Source organism: Scardinius erythrophthalmus (genome assembly GCF_964197995.2).
Source record: "Scardinius erythrophthalmus genome assembly, chromosome: 7".
NCBI lineage: Eukaryota > Metazoa > Chordata > Actinopteri > Cypriniformes > Leuciscidae > Scardinius > Scardinius erythrophthalmus.
Genome location: NC_138227.1, coordinates 7980742 through 7998837, shown reverse-complemented (window position 1 = coordinate 7998837; position 18096 = coordinate 7980742). Strand labels below are relative to the sequence as shown.

General features: G+C 39.5%; 3 protein-coding genes across 19 annotated transcripts in view; all 3 read right to left on the bottom strand.

Annotated features, from left to right (window-relative positions):
* Positions 1-18096, bottom strand: part of LOC308693928 (NACHT, LRR and PYD domains-containing protein 3-like) — a 53034-nt gene that overhangs the window by 1471 nt on the left and 33467 nt on the right. For 6 of the 16 annotated variants that reach the window (XM_081371092.1, XM_081371100.1, XM_081371098.1 and 3 more), the window contains one exon: positions 8875-9640. The exons of 4 other annotated variants lie outside the window; for them this stretch is intronic. In XM_081371092.1, the coding sequence (XP_081227218.1) occupies positions 9628-9640 (13 nt within the window). In that variant the 3' untranslated portion in view covers positions 8875-9627. Of the gene's footprint in view, positions 1-8874; positions 9641-10132; positions 10183-18096 lie in introns of those variants that run through there. 6 more of the 16 variants (XM_081371101.1, XM_081371102.1, XM_081371095.1 and 3 more) reach the window with 2 other exon arrangements.
* Positions 728-4638, bottom strand: LOC308693948 (uncharacterized protein). Of its 2 annotated transcripts, none has more exons than XM_081371141.1 (6): positions 3747-4638; positions 3364-3459; positions 2930-3016; positions 2337-2423; positions 1552-1638; positions 728-1355 (listed from the first exon to the last, which is right to left on the bottom strand). In XM_081371141.1, exons 2-6 carry the CDS (start codon positions 3411-3413, stop codon positions 1244-1246), a joined length of 423 nt encoding a protein of 140 aa, XP_081227267.1. In that variant the 5' UTR covers positions 3414-3459; positions 3747-4638; the 3' UTR covers positions 728-1243. The 2 variants fall into 2 exon arrangements, 1 of the variants encoding a protein (XP_081227267.1); XR_014030525.1 differs by having other exon boundaries at positions 817-1355; positions 1552-2161; positions 4112-4250.
* LOC308693251 (NACHT, LRR and PYD domains-containing protein 3-like) lies at positions 4130-5785 on the bottom strand (the record flags this gene model as incomplete). The annotated part of the gene is made up of 4 exons (XM_081370045.1): positions 4130-4763; positions 4840-4953; positions 5244-5269; positions 5714-5785. The coding sequence occupies 4 exons, from the start codon at positions 5783-5785 to the stop codon at positions 4130-4132; spliced, it is 846 nt and encodes a 281-aa protein (XP_081226171.1).

The following is an 18096-nucleotide window of genomic DNA, read 5'->3' as shown; positions in this document are numbered from 1 at the left end:
AGAAGGTCTTGAATGTGCCAAAAATATAAATAACTCATTTTCGACCAAAAACGAAGTTACGGTCTTTTGCCTTTGCACGGCAGTATAGATCTCATCAAGCCAAACAACTTTTACTTTTTACGCCAGCCCAAAAGGAAGTCAGCTATTTAGGGTTGTTTGGAAAATGCTTGCTCTGGAATGTGATATATTCCTCCAAGGGAATTCATCCAATCGCCACCAAACTCGGTGTGCATGAAGTTAAGGCATTGAGGATGATAAATTTCCAGCGGATGTTTGATATCTCGAATGGTTTGGCCGTGGCGAGGAAATGAATTTACAGCGAAAAAGGTAAACAGGAAGTGTGTAATAACTTCTGCATACATTAACTGATCTTGATGAAACTTCAACTGTGTGTTCGTTGTAAGAGGCCAATATAGCGAGATAGCGCTACCAACTGGCAGCAGGACGTCTGTCATTTTCAAAATGTTTGGAGCTGGACAACTTTCTACTTATAGTCATTAGATCCGACCAACAGGAAGTCAGATATTTTGGTCTGAATGTGGATTTTTTGCAAAATCAGCCTCTGAATTTTTACCCACTCATCTTAAGTGGTTTATTTAATTCCCACCAAACTTTTTCAACATGATGAAAATACATTTAATGTGAGCGGATTTTGAATATCTCAAACGGTTTTGCTATGGCGAGGGATTAAAGTCATGTCAAAAAAAGAAAAAACAGGAAAAGCCTTAGATCTTCTAAAAATTTTATTATACACCATTTTTTCTATATAAAATTCTACAAATATTACAACTAAACCCATTTTATTCTTTTTTTTTTCCAATTCAAGAAGCATGTTTAAGTTAAAAACAGGCAGAATAGTGCTGTTTGTTTTAAAATATCAAGTCATAAATAGGGCTATGCTGCCCTCTTGTGTTCAAAATAGTACATAAAACTTTCAGGTAGGCCTATTGTATTTAAATATAAATATTATTTCTCTGCTTTTCTGTTCCCTCATACAGACACTCAAACTTCTTCATCAGATTTGATCTGAACATGTTGAGGACTATTTGGCTGTAAAATTAGAATACAACATTATTACATGGGTTAAAGAGGTTAAAAAAATAAAGCAAAATGTCTTGTTTTCAGTGTCATGAGACATTAAGCAAATAATTGGTTTTATGAAATGTGTCAGTTTCTAATAAATTATTTGAGAAATGTGTGATAATGCACTGCAAAAAAAATCAACAATAAAAAACCCTACAATTTACCGGACAGCAAAATACCTGCTTTCATTAAAGTCCTGTAGTTGATTCATAGAGTGGTCATACTTCTTACAGAGGAGTTTTGTTACAGCTCTTCTGGGTGGAGGGATTGAACTGAAACATGAGAATCAGAGAATTAACGGTTGTTAATGAACTTATTATCAATGCACTTGCTAAAGGTCACAACCATAATAAACAAACACGCAATATTTTACTTTGTCGTCAATATCTGCCTGCTATCATTCTGTTGGCCAAACAGATTGTTGTTTATAACTGAATAATTTTAATTTAATATAAAGAAATGGTATACCTGAAATGTAGTGGCACACTCATAGACCAGTCACTCCTCATAGACACACAGCTGGGCTCTGGCTCTGATCTCTTCTGATGAAATGAACTATAACAGAGAAAGATTAAAGTGAATCATTTGAATTGCTTGATATTCATGTATCATAAAAAACTTATGATATTTACATTTACACCATGTTGATACAAAACCTGTACCGAACTACGCAATTTCACGTGTCTCTCTAATATCTAATATCTAATACGAATGCCATAATAACATGAATAACTAGTATATAAAGCATTGTAATATATATGACACACATCTGAGCAATGGTTCTGATCTCTTCTGCTGAAATGTAACTGTAACCGGACATATTTAAGAAATTATACCAGGAATTAATCAGGAATCAGACACTCTGATATTACCTTAATAATTTCGACAACAGTTTATAGAATAGAATAGAACAGAATGAGGCATTTATATAGCGCTTTCATATGTACTACTGTACACCCAAAGCGCTTTACAATCATATCAGGGGTCTCTCCTCAACCACCACCAGTGTGCAGCATCCACTTGGATGATGCGACGGCAGCCACAGAACAACGGCGCCAGTGCGCTCACCACACACCAGCTATAGGTGGAGAGAGGAGAGAACTTATTAACAATGCACTTGCTGAAGGTCACAACTGTAATAAACAAACAGTATTTTACTTTGTGGTCAATTTCTGTTTGTTGTCATTTTTATGACCACACCGCTTGTGGTTTATAACTAAATAACTTAAATTGAATATAAAGAAATGTTATACCTGAAATTTAGTGGCACATGCATAGACACATCACTCCTCATAGACACACAGCTGGGCTCTGGATCTGATCTCTTCTGATGAACTGAACTAAAACAGAGAAAGATTAAAGTGAATCATTTGAATTGCTTGATATTCATGTATCATTAAAAACTTATGATATTTACATTTACACCATGTTGATACAAAACCTGTACCAAACTAAGCAATTTTAAGTGTCTCTCTGCCTAATATCTAATACGAATGCCATAATAACATGAATAACTAGTATATAAAGCATTGTAATATAAATATGACACATCTGAGCAATGGTTCTGATCTCTTCTGCTGAAATGTAACTGTAACCGAACAGATTTAAGCAATTATACAAGGAATTATACCAGGAATTAATCAGGAATCAGACACTCTGAAATTACCTTAATAGTTTCGACAACAGTTTATGAACTTATTAACAATGCACTTGCTGAAGGTCACAACTGTAATAAACAAACAGTATTTTACTTTGTGGTCAATTTCTGTTTGCTGTCATTTTTATGACCGGACTGCTTGTGGTTTATAACTGAATAATTTAAATTGAATATAAAGAAATGTTATACCTGAAATGTAGTGGCACACCCATAGACACATCACTCCTCATAGACACACAGCTGGGCTCTGGATCTGATCTCTTCTGATGAACTGAACTATAACACAAATAGATTAAAGTGAATCCTTTGAATTACTGCATTACTATTAGTTTATTTAAAACACTTATGATCTTTTCATTTACAATGTTGATACAAAAAACATAAAAGGCGCACTGAGTGCTTTCATAGATGTGTCTCTCTGCCTAATATCTATAAAAACATGAATACCTTGTATTTAAAACATCATAATATAAATATGACACGTCTGAGCTCTGGTCTTATTGTTTTTTATTAAAATTCTCACTTACACACACACACACACACACACACACACAAACATGTTTTTGGGAGACTTCCAATTCTGTCAATTAAAAGTGATTTAATCTAGTGTTTATTCAAAATACCTGCATCCTGGAGAAAACTCTTCATCTCTGGATGTCTGTGTGTCATCCATGATGAAGCTGAACAGTTGAAACAGAATATGATCTCCAACACTGACTCTGGATGGAAATGACAAACAATAATTCAGCTGAAAGGATCTGAGAGTCAGAGAAACAGGATCATGTGACCCGTCGTTCACTCAAATCCACAATGTTACTCGAATAGCCTATTAGGCTACACAAAGGGAAGAACCCCACAGACAACATGAAACCAATTAAACCAGGTTCATTTAAAATTATCAAATGCAAGTCAAAGAACTATTTACGTCCTTTGTATAAAAATAATAATAATATATGAATGCGGAAGTCACATGTAATGTAAAGCGTCTCAAGACCTTAACACTCACCTTGATCAACATTTGATTACATATCGATTAAAAAACCTCCTCCATCCGTTCTTTCAAGTAGCTACATAAATGCACATTCACGGCTTAGTTTTTATTAAGGTTATTATAAACCTTTGATACTCCGTATAGAATCGATTCTGGTTGTTTTAGATGCGCGGTAGTGCATGTGAAATATTTTTTGTGGAGTTTGGACTTTGTGCACACAAGATATAAATGAGCCACACCTAACAAATATGTGAACTGCGTGAACTGTCAGGTGTTTGTTGAGATATGATGAGGATCTGAACTTCTTGCCACACTGATCACAGCTGGGTGGGTTTTCATGACAGCGCAGATGAAGTGGCTGTTGTTCTGGAAATATTCACCTGATTGTACACCAAGGATTAATATATGTCCAGATTCCCCACAATGAGGTTCGTCAGCAACACGTCCACCGAGGCTGATTCACTTACATCACACAACCTCACATCGCTCTGAAAATCCAGAGACAGACGACACTCATCCAGACCATCAAAGATGAACAACACTTTATATTTGTCACTGGATATTTCCATTTCTTTAGTTTCAGGGAAAAAGACATGAAGAAGATCTGAAAGACTGAGTGTTTTGTCCTTCATCAGATTGATCTCTCTGAAAGGAAGTGGAAATATGAGCTGGACGTCCTGATTCTCTTTCTCTTCAGCCCAGTCCAGGATGAACTTCTGCACAGAGACTGTTTTTCCAATGCCAGCGACTCCCTTTGTCTGCACAGTTCTGATGGGTTTGTCTTGTCCAGGTAAAGGTCTAAAGATGTCATTGCATTTGATCGGTGTGTCCTCTGTTGCTGCTCTCCTGGATTGTGTCTCAATCTGTCTCAGCTCATGTTCATTACTGATCTCTCCACTCTCACTCTCTGTGATGTAGAGCTCTGTGTAAATCTCATTCAGGAGTGTTGGGTTTCCCTGCTGTGCTGTTCCCTCATACAGACACTCAAACTTCTTCATCAGATTTGATCTAAACCTGTTGAGGACTTCATGGCTGTAAAATTAAAATACCACAGTATTAATAAACACAATGTCTTTTTTTAATCATATATTTTGTTGCAATTAAATACCTGAGATCAGTCTGTGTATCTCCACTCTTAAAATATACTGGGCGAATCATAGACGCGTCTCTCCTCATAGACACACAGCTGGGCTCTGGCTCTGATCTCTTCTGATGAACTGAACTATAACAGAGTTTAAAGTTAAAAATACTTGCCATATTCAACATATGTGCATTTATCAATAAAACAACCACTCTTTATGATTATTTAATTTACACTGTTAAGAATTGTACACTGAAATGAGTTCTTTCACAGATGTCTCTCTGTGTGAGCAACACTATACTGTATGCATTAAAATATTACATAAAACATTCTTCTTGTACATTATTCATTTATTGTAGAATATATTACTGATAATGCTCTGATAATATAAAATGCCATACTATAATAAATGTTTTATAGAAATGAAATACCTGAGATCAGTCTGTGTATCTTCACTCTTAAAACGTATTATAATATCCATAGACACATCACTCCTCATAGACAGGCGGAGACTTACCTGGCAGTAAATCTATGACACTAGACAGGACTCATGACATTGTTTGCTCCATGCAGAAATGGAATTCTGACGCCAGTCCACTCTAGGGTTCTGTTGGGTTAACCAGGGGTGACCATGGACAACGGGTGGTAGTGGAGAATCCACGAGAAGAAATAATAATGTTTCGGTATGGTTGCCTGATGTGATGAGGCTAATGGGTCCGGTACTGAGTGAAATGTTAGGGAGATCTTGACCATTGAGTGCGTTGACTGAAATCTTGTGGGTAAGTGACGTGATCGGGATCTGAAATCTGTGAGCAAGTTTTAAGTCCATGAAATTACCTTCTGCTCCGGAATCCAGCAGGGCTTGATTGTCGTGCGTGTAGGTTGCCCATCTCAGTCTTACCAGGAGGAGCGTGGATGATGATGAGGTCTTCTCGGCGGAGATCCCACCCGATAGTAGCCTCCCTGTGACCATCGGGCTTGCCTCTTTTACTGGGCAGGCACGTAGGAAATGGCCCGCCCCTCCACAGTAGAGGCAGAGCCCCTGGGACCTCCGCCTCTCCTTCTCCTCCCGGGAAAGCCGAGCTCTCCCCACCTGCATGGGCTCATGATCGAAGACGGGGCTACCCGTGTTCCCGCTGCTGGCACGTAGATTCTCAGCGCCCCCAGGTGATCTGTTAGGAAGTACACGACGTTCCATCCTGGTTAATCGGGCGTCCAGCTTCAGTGCCAGGTCGATAAGGCCATTGAGGCTCGTTGGGATAAGGCCATTGAGGCTCGTCTGCCGCCAAGGTCCGGAACTCGATGGAATAGTCCGGCACAGAGTGGTCACCTTGACGAAGGTCGGCAAGTATCCTGGCCGCCTCTCTCCCTGCCACCACTCTATCGAAGTCTCGCCTCATCTCCTCGGAGAGTGCCTGGAACGAGGTACAGCATGGATCCTGGTTCTCCCACACCGCCGTTCCCCATAATGCCGCTCTTCCAGTCAATAATGTCAAAACAAACGCCACTTTCGATCGTTCGATGTTGAAGGTCCTCGGTTGTAACAAGAAATGCATGGAACAATGGGTTAAGAAGGCTCTGCAGTAGCTAGGCTCTCCTGAACAAGACTCAGGAACAGGCAGGCGATGTTCTGACTGAAAGAGGGGTTCAGGTGGTGTGGGTGGAACTGGCGGTGTGGGTGGTGCAGTGGGAGCTCTCAGATGTTGTAGTTGCTGGGTGAGCTCGGACACCTGCGCCACTAAAGCCTGCACCGCCTGACCCGTGTTTGTGAGACTCTCTTCCTGAGCATCCATTCTTGTAATGCTTCTAGCGATGAATTAATCCATAGTGATCGTTGGTCCACTTGCTGCATCCATCAGGTGGTCAGATCGTTCTGTAACGACTCAAACAGGAGGATGCAATAATGCAAGTAAAACTCTTTATTGGAAGTTTAACAGATAAGTCAGATGTAAACAGACACACACAAAACACGGAGGCAGTCGAGTGGTGCAGGGACCACAATGGGCAACACGGGTGATGATGATGGTGAGGCTGAAAGATGTCCGTGACATGCAAGGTGAGAATTCCAGACAGAGAACGAAGAACAATCCAACAGGAATACACCGACGCCAGACAGAAACAGGAACGGGAATGAACACAGGAATACTCCACAACAATCTGACAAAGACAAGATGAAACTGTGAACTTAAGTAGGCACGTTGATCAGCTGCAGCTGACGCCGCTGATGAGATGCAGCTGACGCCGCAGATCAGCGGTAGAGTTCAGTGACCACACCCACACTCACACACACAACAACAATCACACGAGACGAGAAAGAGACAGTGAATTCATGAACCGTGACAATAAGTTTTTAAAAGGTATTTTAATTAAAAAACTGTCTGGTGTAATGGTTTTCAATACAATTAAAGTTTTTAACTTAATAAAAACATCTTCTTGCCTATAATTTAAAGATGATTTAATCTGGAGTTTATTCAAAATACCTGCAACCTGGATAAAAATCTTCATCTCTGGATGTTTGAGTTTCATCCATGATGAAGCTGAACAGTTGAAACAGAATCTGATCTTCACCACTGACTCTGAATGGAAATGACAAACAATAATTCAGCTGAACGGAACCTGAAGTTCAGAGAAACAGGATCATGAGACGCGGCGTTCACTCAAATTAATTACCGAATTACGATTCCAAGGTACTTTGAGACACTTACATCGGTGCTTTCATCAAGAAGGAGGCTGTATTTGCGGTCACCAATATCAGCCACCAGTCTTTTAATGAAATATGGTCATTTCGGTACACTTGGTGCATCCAAAAATGTTGGGGCACACTGGAATCTGAAAAAGTAGCTTTGCATGCCTTACACATGTGGTCACAAGACAGAAAGGAACAGTGCTCTTAAATTGCCATTGCCATTGTTTCCTCTGCCTGTTTGCAAGAGTCTGCGTTTTTGGAGCAAATGGTAATGTGGTTTGTTTGGATTGATTGAAGGGCTTGGACTTTTCATTGTGCTTCTGAGATGATGCATGCTTTCTAACATCCGACAACTTGGCACAAAATTCTGTCTTGCAGTACAGACAGTAAGCCCTTGTGTCATTGCCCACATAGGGCTTCAGCCACCCCTTAAAATTAATGGATTAACTCCCATTCTTTCCTGTACTTTTGTGAATATATCAGTGTGACGTGTTTGCTATTTTAAATGTTTGTAATGTTCTATCTGCGTGTATTTGTATTTATATTTACTTGTGTATATATGTGCTTTTTATATTTATATTTATATTATGTGTATGTGTTTAATAGAGTTGAATTTATATTGTGTGTATGCGCTTTTGTATGTGTATATGAGTTTGAGGAAGTTTATTGTTGTGTTTGGATAAGTACACTGTACAGTCTCTAATATACGATCTGAAGTCGGAGAGTTCAGAAACCGGAATGAACTAAAGCCCTGTTATAGTGAGTAATATAATGGCATGACAAGAAAGAAAAAAAAAACAGTCAAATTAAATGGTTTGAATTTAAAACAAAGGAGAAGCTGATAAGTGATCAGTCACGCAGTCACACAGAGAGAGGTGTGGCTGCAGTGGGGTAGTAAGACCTCACATTTGCAGTACTGCCCATATTTGGAAAGTTGCTAAGGTTTGTCCAAAAAGTCACTAGATTTGTCGCTATTCGCTTTGTTGAAAAAAAGTCATTTAATGGTTCTGAAAAGTCGCTATATCTATCGACAAAGCCGTTAAGTTGGCAACACTGGGCCTAACACCAGGTCTTTTTCTTGTTTACTCAACTTTTGTAAATAACAGTTATACTGACTGAAATTAAGTTGTAAGTCTTACAAAAATATTTAATTGGGTTAACTTAAGATTGTTAGTTTTCTGGAGAGGTGCAACTATTTTTTAACAAACCTTTTTAAGTTGAGCCAATTCAAAAAATGTTGTCTGTAGAACTCAATGTCTGAAGTTGAGTGAACAAAAAAATCCTTTTGGATTGGTACTAAGTAATGATATGTTACGGCTGGAAACTTACAATAACATTATTATTATTTATAATAAGTCAAAAACTGAAAACAGTGAGTCAATGTTAACAAAAATTTATTCATAAGCATGTTGAAGGCAAATAAAAATGTCATTTCAATTAGCTGTCATCATGACAAGAATTTTCTTTTTTTTATTCAAAGGAATATTTTACCCCAAAATCATAATTATTTACTTTTTTCTGTCTCAAACTCATAGGACTCATTTTCTTCTGTGCAAGACACATAAAAACATGCAGCTTTAATTTGTATTTTCTTAAGTAATACAGTTTTGGGACAAACAGTAAACAATAAACTACCAATTCTTTATAAATCTTGATATCTGATTGTATTCAGAAGACATGGATTAAATTATATGGGTTACATTTTTATAAAACATGGTTTACATTTATATCTTTATGTTCTAGAGAAGAAAGGAAGCCATAAAAAACTATGCACTAAATAAGAGTAAATAAATGCTCAATCTTATAATTATCCATATGGATTGCAGTTACTTGAACAATAATTTTTTTGAAGGCCCGGACTCTTGCTGAGCACTTTAAATCAAAAGACTAATAAACAATTTTTAATTTTGTCAAAAGTGTATATTATTATTTAGAATAGTTCACATTGAGGGCATAAAACAAGCCAAAGTGGAGAGTAATAGCTGTGGCAAAGTTCTTGCACATTATCCAGCCCAATCTGTTCTTACAGTATTACAGAGAGGCATCTTATATTTGGGTTTGAGTGGATAGTGGCAACATCATCTTCACCGATAGTTAAGATCCTCATCTTCTCCCCTTGTGAATGTCTTCTAGCTCTGTGTCCTGCAGTAGAAAATAAATCGGCATCTTTTGTTGATTAACAGGAACGACACAGCGGCAGATAAAATATTTTCACTTTAAACATACTTCACACATACTACACATTCTATTATTTAATATACAAAGCAAACATACATATGTTTAACATAACTGATCTTACGCCTGTCAGAGCAGAAACTAAAGCTGATGCTCTCAGTGTTTTTCCATCATCTCCAGTCATGTTCACAAGTAAATTGCTTGAGCTTATTTCATCCATTAGATCTGAAAAGGCCCATCCATTTCCCTCCTCAAAGACCCTCCCCTCGAAGAAATCAGGACAGAAGTGGTTGAAAGTGGACAAAAGTGACGGATTAAAACACCAGGTGTAAATGGGAATCTCCCTTGTCTAATTGCGATCCGATCGACCAAAACGCATCTTAATACCAGGTGTAAACAGGGCCTAGAATAAAAATTAAATAAAATAAAAACTTAATATATCCACAATCAGGCACTCACCTTCAGAGCATCATGAAACACAGGAACTCCAGGATGGTACGTACACGCATCTACAAAACATATCAGTCATGAAACTCTAGAGGGCGCAGGCTGATGGTCTTTTACATGCAATCTTCAAGTCACGTCATTACTGCAAGGCACAAGCTGATTGGCCTCTGCTGATCCTGCAGCCAATGAGATCACTTGCTCAACATTTAAATGGTCTGGTTGATTGTTTGCTGTAAGCTGGTCCTGAAGTTCCTCTGAACCCCTCCTCCTCCCCAGCTCCACCTGCCTAGATCTGCTACAGGATTTATGTATATTATTTATGCAGCAGCCGCATATCTTACATGATCTGTGTATCTATTAGCAGTAGCGAGTCCATACTTGCTCTGTAATAGTAATAATCAACAGCAGTGTAGCAGATCTAATCCACCAAGACCAAATACATTAACATTACCATATTCAATAACATGCTAAAACTATCCGAGAGTTGTCATGATTGAAATTATTTTATACTTACAACACTTAGAATCACGTGTAATGTATTGGCAATCCGTATCTTATTTAAACCAAGTTTGCCATCATGCACACAGGTAGGGGTGAAGTTTCTACGCAGACACACAAAGATTTTCCAGATATTGTTACAGTTGAGGTTTGTAGTTTATTGTAATTGTTATTGTACAAACAGATGAACATACCAGTTGATTTCCTGTTCCCAGTTGTTAACGTGCCGTGACCCGGATCAGTAATCCATGCTCTGTGGTCTGGTAAGAACTGTGTGTGCTCCCCCTACCTGTGGCTATCACTTCCTGTCACCTATGCCCCCTTTTATACAACCATGTGCATCAAATCACTGTCACCCAGTGTCCAGAATATAAATATAAATATATCCAAACAAAATAAAATATTATGCAAACAATAAACATAAATGGCTCCAACACACCGGCCCCTAATTGTCTTATATAACAAATAACAATTACCAAAAAATAATGAAAGGAGCTATATACATTATACACTTTTTTTATTTTTGTTTGGGCCAGAGGTGTCCAGAACATGGCACATGGTGGGATCTGGTCTTTACCATCAGTCCTTCTCAATCTCAGTCTCTTTAATCAGACATATCTTTGTTATTGGTCTTTCCAATATATTGTTTTTTGTCTGAAGCCGAACGGTACGCACAAGGCCTTGTGCATCTGCTTTCGTCTCCAGTATTCTGCCCATTAACCAGGAGCCTCGTGGTGCAGTGGAGTCAACCACCACAACTATGTCACCTGGAGCAAAGTTCCTTTTTACCTTTGACCACCGCTGACGTTCTTGGATTAAAGGTAAGTACTCCTGTGTCCACCTTTTCCAGAAGAGATCTGCCATGTATTGTGCTTGTCTCCATCTGCGCCTTAGGTATAAGTCCTCTTTTACGAAGAGTCCAGGCGGTAGTATTGGCTTGGTTTTCAACAGAAGAAGGTGGTTTGGGGTGAGTGCTTCCAGGTCCATTGGGTCCTCAGAAAGCTTTGTAATGGGTCGATCATTTAAAATTGCTTCAACTTCACAAATTAAAGTTTGCAACCCTTCGTCATCCAGAACTTGTTGGCTAAGAACAGAGTGCAGTACATTTCGAACCATGCGGATCAAACGCTCCCATACATCTCTCAGTTCTCTTTCAGCTCCAATAAAATTTGTGCCATTGTCTGATCTTAAAGACAACACTTGACCTCGTCGACAAATAAATCTTCGTAATGCATGGATGCAGGAATCTGTGTCAAGACTATATGCGATTTCTAGATGTACTGCCCTGCTTGCCATGCAGGTGAAGATTACGCCATATCTTTTAACAAGACTTCGTCCTCTCTTGATCTCTATAGGAACGAAGTAATCTACTCCAACATTTGTAAATGGAGGCTTGCCTGGTAGAATCCTTTCCAGGGGTAAGTCTGCCATTTTCTGCTCTCCAACTCTTCCCCGCTGTCGTTTGCACACAACACAATCTGTTATGATCCTTCTTGCTGCTGAGTTAGCTTTGATAATCCAGTATTTTTTACGGAGTCGAGATAGCATATGATTTCTTCCACCGTGGCCAAGTTGTTCATGGATATGTCGTAGCAATAGTGTGGATATGTGCAGGTCTTTCGAGAGAATAACTGGATGCTTGGCTTCTTCAGGCATCGCTAGTCTACTCAGGCGACCACCTACTCTCAGAAGTCCATCATCCAACACCGGGTCCAGTTTGTACAGATTACTGCTTCTTTTGACTCCAATTTTACCAGCCTCTAGCGTAGATAGTTCTCCTTCAAAGCTTTGTCTTTGACTGAAAGAAATAACTGCACGTTCTGCATGCATCAGATCCTCAGGATTTAAACACTGTCTTTGGAGTGTTGCTTTAAAAGCTTGCATCTCCTTTAGTTGGCTGGACTCATCTTTAAAGTTACTCGCAGCAGTCTGAATCTCCTTTCTTTTTCTAGTCAGCAGTAAGATAGTTGTTTTTACTTTAAGTAGCCAAGCTACAGCTGTCATCAGACTTCTCCATGAAGAGAAATAACTTATCAGAGAGCTGGTGGGGTTCAATGGACCTTTAACAATGAGGTTGCTTGTGATGTCTTGCTTGACTTCCGGATCATTGGCAGAGATTACAGTTTCCAAATGAGGTTTCTGCCATTCTCTGTCTGGTTGACAGAGAAACTCTGGTCCCTTGATCCATCTTTTGCAGCTTAAGAAGCAATTTGCTGTTAGCCCCCTAGAGGCTTCATCTGCTGGATTTTCCTTGGTGCTAACATATCTCCATTGTGACACATCGGTAGTATCCCTTACAAAGGAGATCCTATTTGCTACGAATGTTCGGAAACGTTTGGTTTCATTGTTGATATATTTCAGCACTGTTGTGCTATCAGTCCAGAAGATGGATTTGTTCAGCTGAAGCTGTAATTCCTTCCGAAGCATTCTGTCAACTTTGACAGCTAGAACTGCAGCTGTGAGCTCCAATCTGGGAATCGTTACTTGCTTTAATGGTGATACTCTTGCTTTCCCTATCATGAAAGCAACATGCACCTCTTCGTCTTTGTTTTCCAGTCTAAGATATGAAACCGTACCATATCCACTTTCGCTTGCATCTGAAAAGTGGTGCAACTCTGCATTTCTGATTTGACCAAAGCTTGTGGGCTTCATGCAACGGTCCACTCTAAACTCTGTCAGCTTGTTCAGATCTGCCAACCATCCTGTCCACTGCTGAGAAACAGTTTGGGGTATGTTTTCATCCCATCCAAGGTTTTTTTTACAGAGTTCCTGCATAATCAGTTTGGCTGGCAGAATAAATGGTGCTAGGAATCCTAAAGGGTCGTATACAGAGCCAACCACAGACAAGATGCCACGTCTGGTGTATGCTCGTGGCTGTGCAGTAATTCTGAACATGAACACATATGTTTCAACGCACCAGTGCAATCCTAGTGCTCTTTCCATCGGCAGGTTGTCCCTGTCCAAGTCCAACTCTTTTGTCTCTTTGGTTCTGTATTCTTGTGGAATGGATGCCAATACTTTACGGCTGTTGCTGATCCACTTTGACAATACGAAACCTCCCTTCTGGCAGAGAGCAGTCAGGTCTCTTACCATAAGAACAGCGTCCTGTTCTGTGGACATGGATTTTAAGCAATCATCTACGTAAAAGTTGTTCTTTACGGTGTCTGTAACCTCTGCTGGAAAGTGAGCTTTGTTATCTTCAGCGGTCTTTCTTAGTGCAAAGTTTGCACAACTCGGTGATGACACTGCTCCAAAGAGGTGTACTTTCATCCGGTATTCGACGAGATCCTGCTGCACATCACCATCATACGGTGACCGGGAGGGGACATGTTCGGTTCACTTATTTTTGTCGTGGCCACAACATATAAACTCGTGGGAACGTGATATTAAGTCGTGGGAACGTCATAATATCTCGTGGGAACGTCATATTAAGTCGTGGCCACGAGATCATTTTGTTGAGGTAACGACATGACCACGCGATGCAAAGTCGTGGCCTCGAGATCATATTTTGAGGGAACGATATATTTTTCTCGTGGCCACGACTTCATATTTTGAGAGAACGACATCTATTTGTCGTGGCCACGAGTTATGTTGAGGGAGCCACAGCGGCCAATACTGTAACCGTACCATAGCATTTAGCCTACTTTAAATTAGGAATGTCATATAAAGATATAGTGGGGTCTTTGGCATTAAGACATGGGTACGTTGTAAGTGAAAGACACATGAAGCGCATTCTTAGACTTTTTTGTCGCACACATATTTAGGGACCGTCTCAAAATTACATGCGACATTGGCATAAACGTTTCTAACTTCAATAGCATTTGAAGACAATGACTTACAGTCATAAAACCAACTGTACATTGTTCACCCAGGTCTCATGTATGATGCACACCTTTTAGATTTTTGATATTTATTTAAATAAACTGCTAAATCATATGCAAATATTGCTATGTATTTCACTGCCACATAGGCCTACCTGACACCTACATGAACAATGTACATTTGGTTTTATGACTGTAAGTCATTGTCTTTAAATGCTATTGAGCTTTAAATATGGTCATATTCTGTATATGATCCCACACAGTAGAGAAATGCATAGCATTATTTGCATATGATTTAGCAGTTTATTGTCATAAATATAAAAAATATTAAAGGTGTGCATCATACATGAGACCTATATGAACTATGTACCGTTGGTTTTATGACTGTAAGTCACTGTCTTCAAATGATATTGAGCTTTAAATATTGTCATATTCTGTATATGATCCCATACAGTAGTGAAATACATAGCAATATTTGCGTATGATTTAGCAGTTTATTGTCATAAATATCAAAAATATTAAAGGTGTGCATCATTAGACCTATATGAACAATATACCGTTGGTTTTATGACTGTAAGTCACTGTCTTCAAATGATATTGAGCTTTAAATATTGTCATATTTTGTGTATGATCCCATACAGTAGTGAAATAGGCCTAGGCTACATAGCAATATTTGCATTTGATTTAGCAGTTTATTTAAATAAATATCAAAAATCTAAAAGGTGTGCATCATACATGAGACCTGGGTGAACAATGTACAGTTGGTTTTATGACTGTAAGTCATTGTCTTCAAATGCTATTGAAGTTAGAAACGTTTATGCCAATGTCGCATGTAATTTTGAGACGGTCCCTAAATATGCGTGCGACAAAAAAGTCTAAGAATGCGCTTCATGTGTCTTTCACTTACAACGTACCCATGTCTTAATGCCAAAGACCGCACTATATCTTTATATGACATTCCTAACTTAAAGTAAAATGTTATTTCTTCTGTTATCTCCATCTCTGCTGTAGCCCAGTCTATGCTATGGTACGGTTACAGTAGCCTATTGGCCGCTGTGGCTCCCTCAACTCATGGCCACGACAAATAGATGTCGTTCTCTCAAAATATGAAGTCGTGGCCACGAGAAAAATATATTGTTCCCTCAACATATGATCGCGTGGCCACGACATAATGATGTCGTTACCTCAACAAAATGATCTCGTGGCCACGACTTAATATGACGTTCCCACGAGATATTATGACGTTCCCACGACTTAATATCACGTTCCCACGAGTTTATATGTTGTGGCCACGACAAAAATAAGTGAACCGAACATGTCCCCTCCCGGTCACCGTACCATCAGGCCACCATAGGAATCGCAGATAGTCTATATGTTTTTCTGACACTTTGACCTGGTGAAACATTGCTTTGATGTCAGCCATTAGGGCAACCGGCTCTTGTCTGAATCTGATGAGTACTCCGATGAGTGAGTTGGTAAGATCTGGACCCTGAAGCAATTGTTCATTGAGTGATGTTCCCTTAAAGCCAGCACCGCAGTCGAAGACCACTCTTAAGGTTCCTTTCCTTGAGTGATACACCCCGTGATGTGGGATATACCAGAGTTCCCCATCATTACGATTCAGTTGATCTACTGGTATCATTTCAGCATAGCCGTTGTCGATCATTTCTTTGAGAAAAGTTGTATATTCATTGTGAAACATCTCATTTTTACCAAACTTGCGTTTCAGGCTTTGGATGCGCTGCTCTGCTATGCAACGGTTATTTGGCATGCTGGGATTTTTTTGCTTGAAAGGTAAGTCTAGGCAGTAGTGACCATCTGTCATTTTTATTGAGTGATTCACCATATCCAAGAATTTAATCTCTTCTCTGGACATTTCCTCTGTTTCCTTGCTGGTTACTTCATTGAAATCATGATTGTATTGTTTAACCAGTAGCTCCTCTAGATTCACAATAGACATTCGATTGACAGCAGCAACAGGGCAGCCATTCTCATCCCTGACGTTGTTGTCTCCTCTCAAGGGACCATAGATGACCCACCCCAGTAGGGTCCTCACAGCGTATGGTCCATCCCCTTGGCTATTGACCACCTCCCAAGGTTCCAATACCTTAGAAGCATTTGTGCCAATGAGCAGGTCAATACCGGCGTCTATTTCATGAATCTTGACATCCTTCAAGTAAGGCCATTGAGTCAGGTCTTCTTTTCTTGGAATGTTGAGCTTGGAAACAGGCATGGTCTTATGTGTAAATACATTGGACAGTTGTATAAAATCATTTTTGTCCAGACTTGATACCTCTAAACCTGAGATATGATGACTGGTCACAGGTTTCTCTTGGTTCATTGTACGCAGAAGAATGCTTGCCTTTTGTCCTGTAACATTCAATCTTCTCATCAAGCTTTCTGTGCAGAATGTAGATGAGCTTCCATGATCCAAAAATGCATAAGTTTGCAACACTGTGTCTCCCTTGGGAGTCTTTACTTGTACTGGAACGATAGAGAAGAGATAGGCCTCTTCACCGGCCCCAATATGCCCACATGTATGAGGTGAGAGAACGGCATTGCTCCCAATTGATTTCTCATTCAGTTCTGCATTCTTTCCAATGTCCTTTTGTTCAATGTGAAGTATTTCAGGATGATTTTTATTGCACACGTCACAAGTCAGACGACTATTGCAGTCTTTGCTCATGTGTCCTACCTTCAAACATCCAAAACAGACTCCCCTTTTCTTTAAGAAGTCTATTTTTTCCCTGTGCATCTTTTTCCTGATTTGTGGACACCGCACCAATGTGTGACCACCTCTATCACAGAACAAACAGCAATTTTGAGAATTAGTGGCAGATACATTCTTCATTCCATTTGTTGTAATTGTTTCTTGTTTTTCTGTTTCTACAGGTGTTACAGTAGTTGCAAAGCTGCTTCCTCTTGGTCTCGGCTTTTCTCTTGCTTTGACAAAGGTGGAGCTTTTGACAGATGTAATTGTCTTAGCATCCTGGATATTTCCAAAAAGTGGATCTGACAATATCTTCACTTGTCTCTCTATGAAGTCTACCAAGTCAGAGAAACTAGCTCGACGTCCATGTTGTTCTTGGAGCTGACATGCCCTATTCCTCCACTTGTCTCTGAGCTTGTAAGGCAGCTTCAGAAGAATGGTCTTCATACTGGAAGCAACATTCAACTCCTCCATATAGGTGAGCTGTCGCATTACATTGCAACAACCTCTCAGGAATAATGAAAACGCTTGCAATGCTTTCACATCCTCTGGCTTGATCGCTGGCCACTCAGGCAAATGCTTTGTCCATGTATGCTGTGGCAATCTTATGTTCATTACCAAAATGTTCTTTAAGCAGATCTTTTGCTCTTTTATAGCCCTCAGCTGAAGGCAAATGTTGGCAGCTGTGGACTAAATCTTTTGGATACCCTCTGGTGTATTGCTCTAGGAAATGCAGACAGTCACTGTAGTCATCGGTCTTTCTTTCCACTCCTCTCTCAAATGCCCTGATGAAAACTCCATATTGCAATGGATCACCATCATAAACAGGAATATCTCTTGGTGGTAAAGTAGAAGAGAGATTTTGTTGAGTGAGAAGAGCTGTGATGTCACTTTGCCTTTGAATTATGTGATAGATATCACCTTGATTTTTATCTTTAAATACAGGT

Coding starts and splice junctions, on each gene's coding strand:
- LOC308693948 (XM_081371141.1), bottom strand. CDS start 3,413: ATGGATGACACACAGACATCCAGAGATGAAGAGTTTTCTCCAGGATGC. Junction 3,017..3,363: donor GAGTTTTCTCCAGGATGCAG/GTATTTTGAATA, acceptor TTTGTGTTATAG/TTCAGTTCATCAGAAGAGAT. Junction 1,639..2,336: donor CATGTGCCACTAAATTTCAG/GTATAACATTTC, acceptor TCTCTGTTATAG/TTCATTTCATCAGAAGAGAT.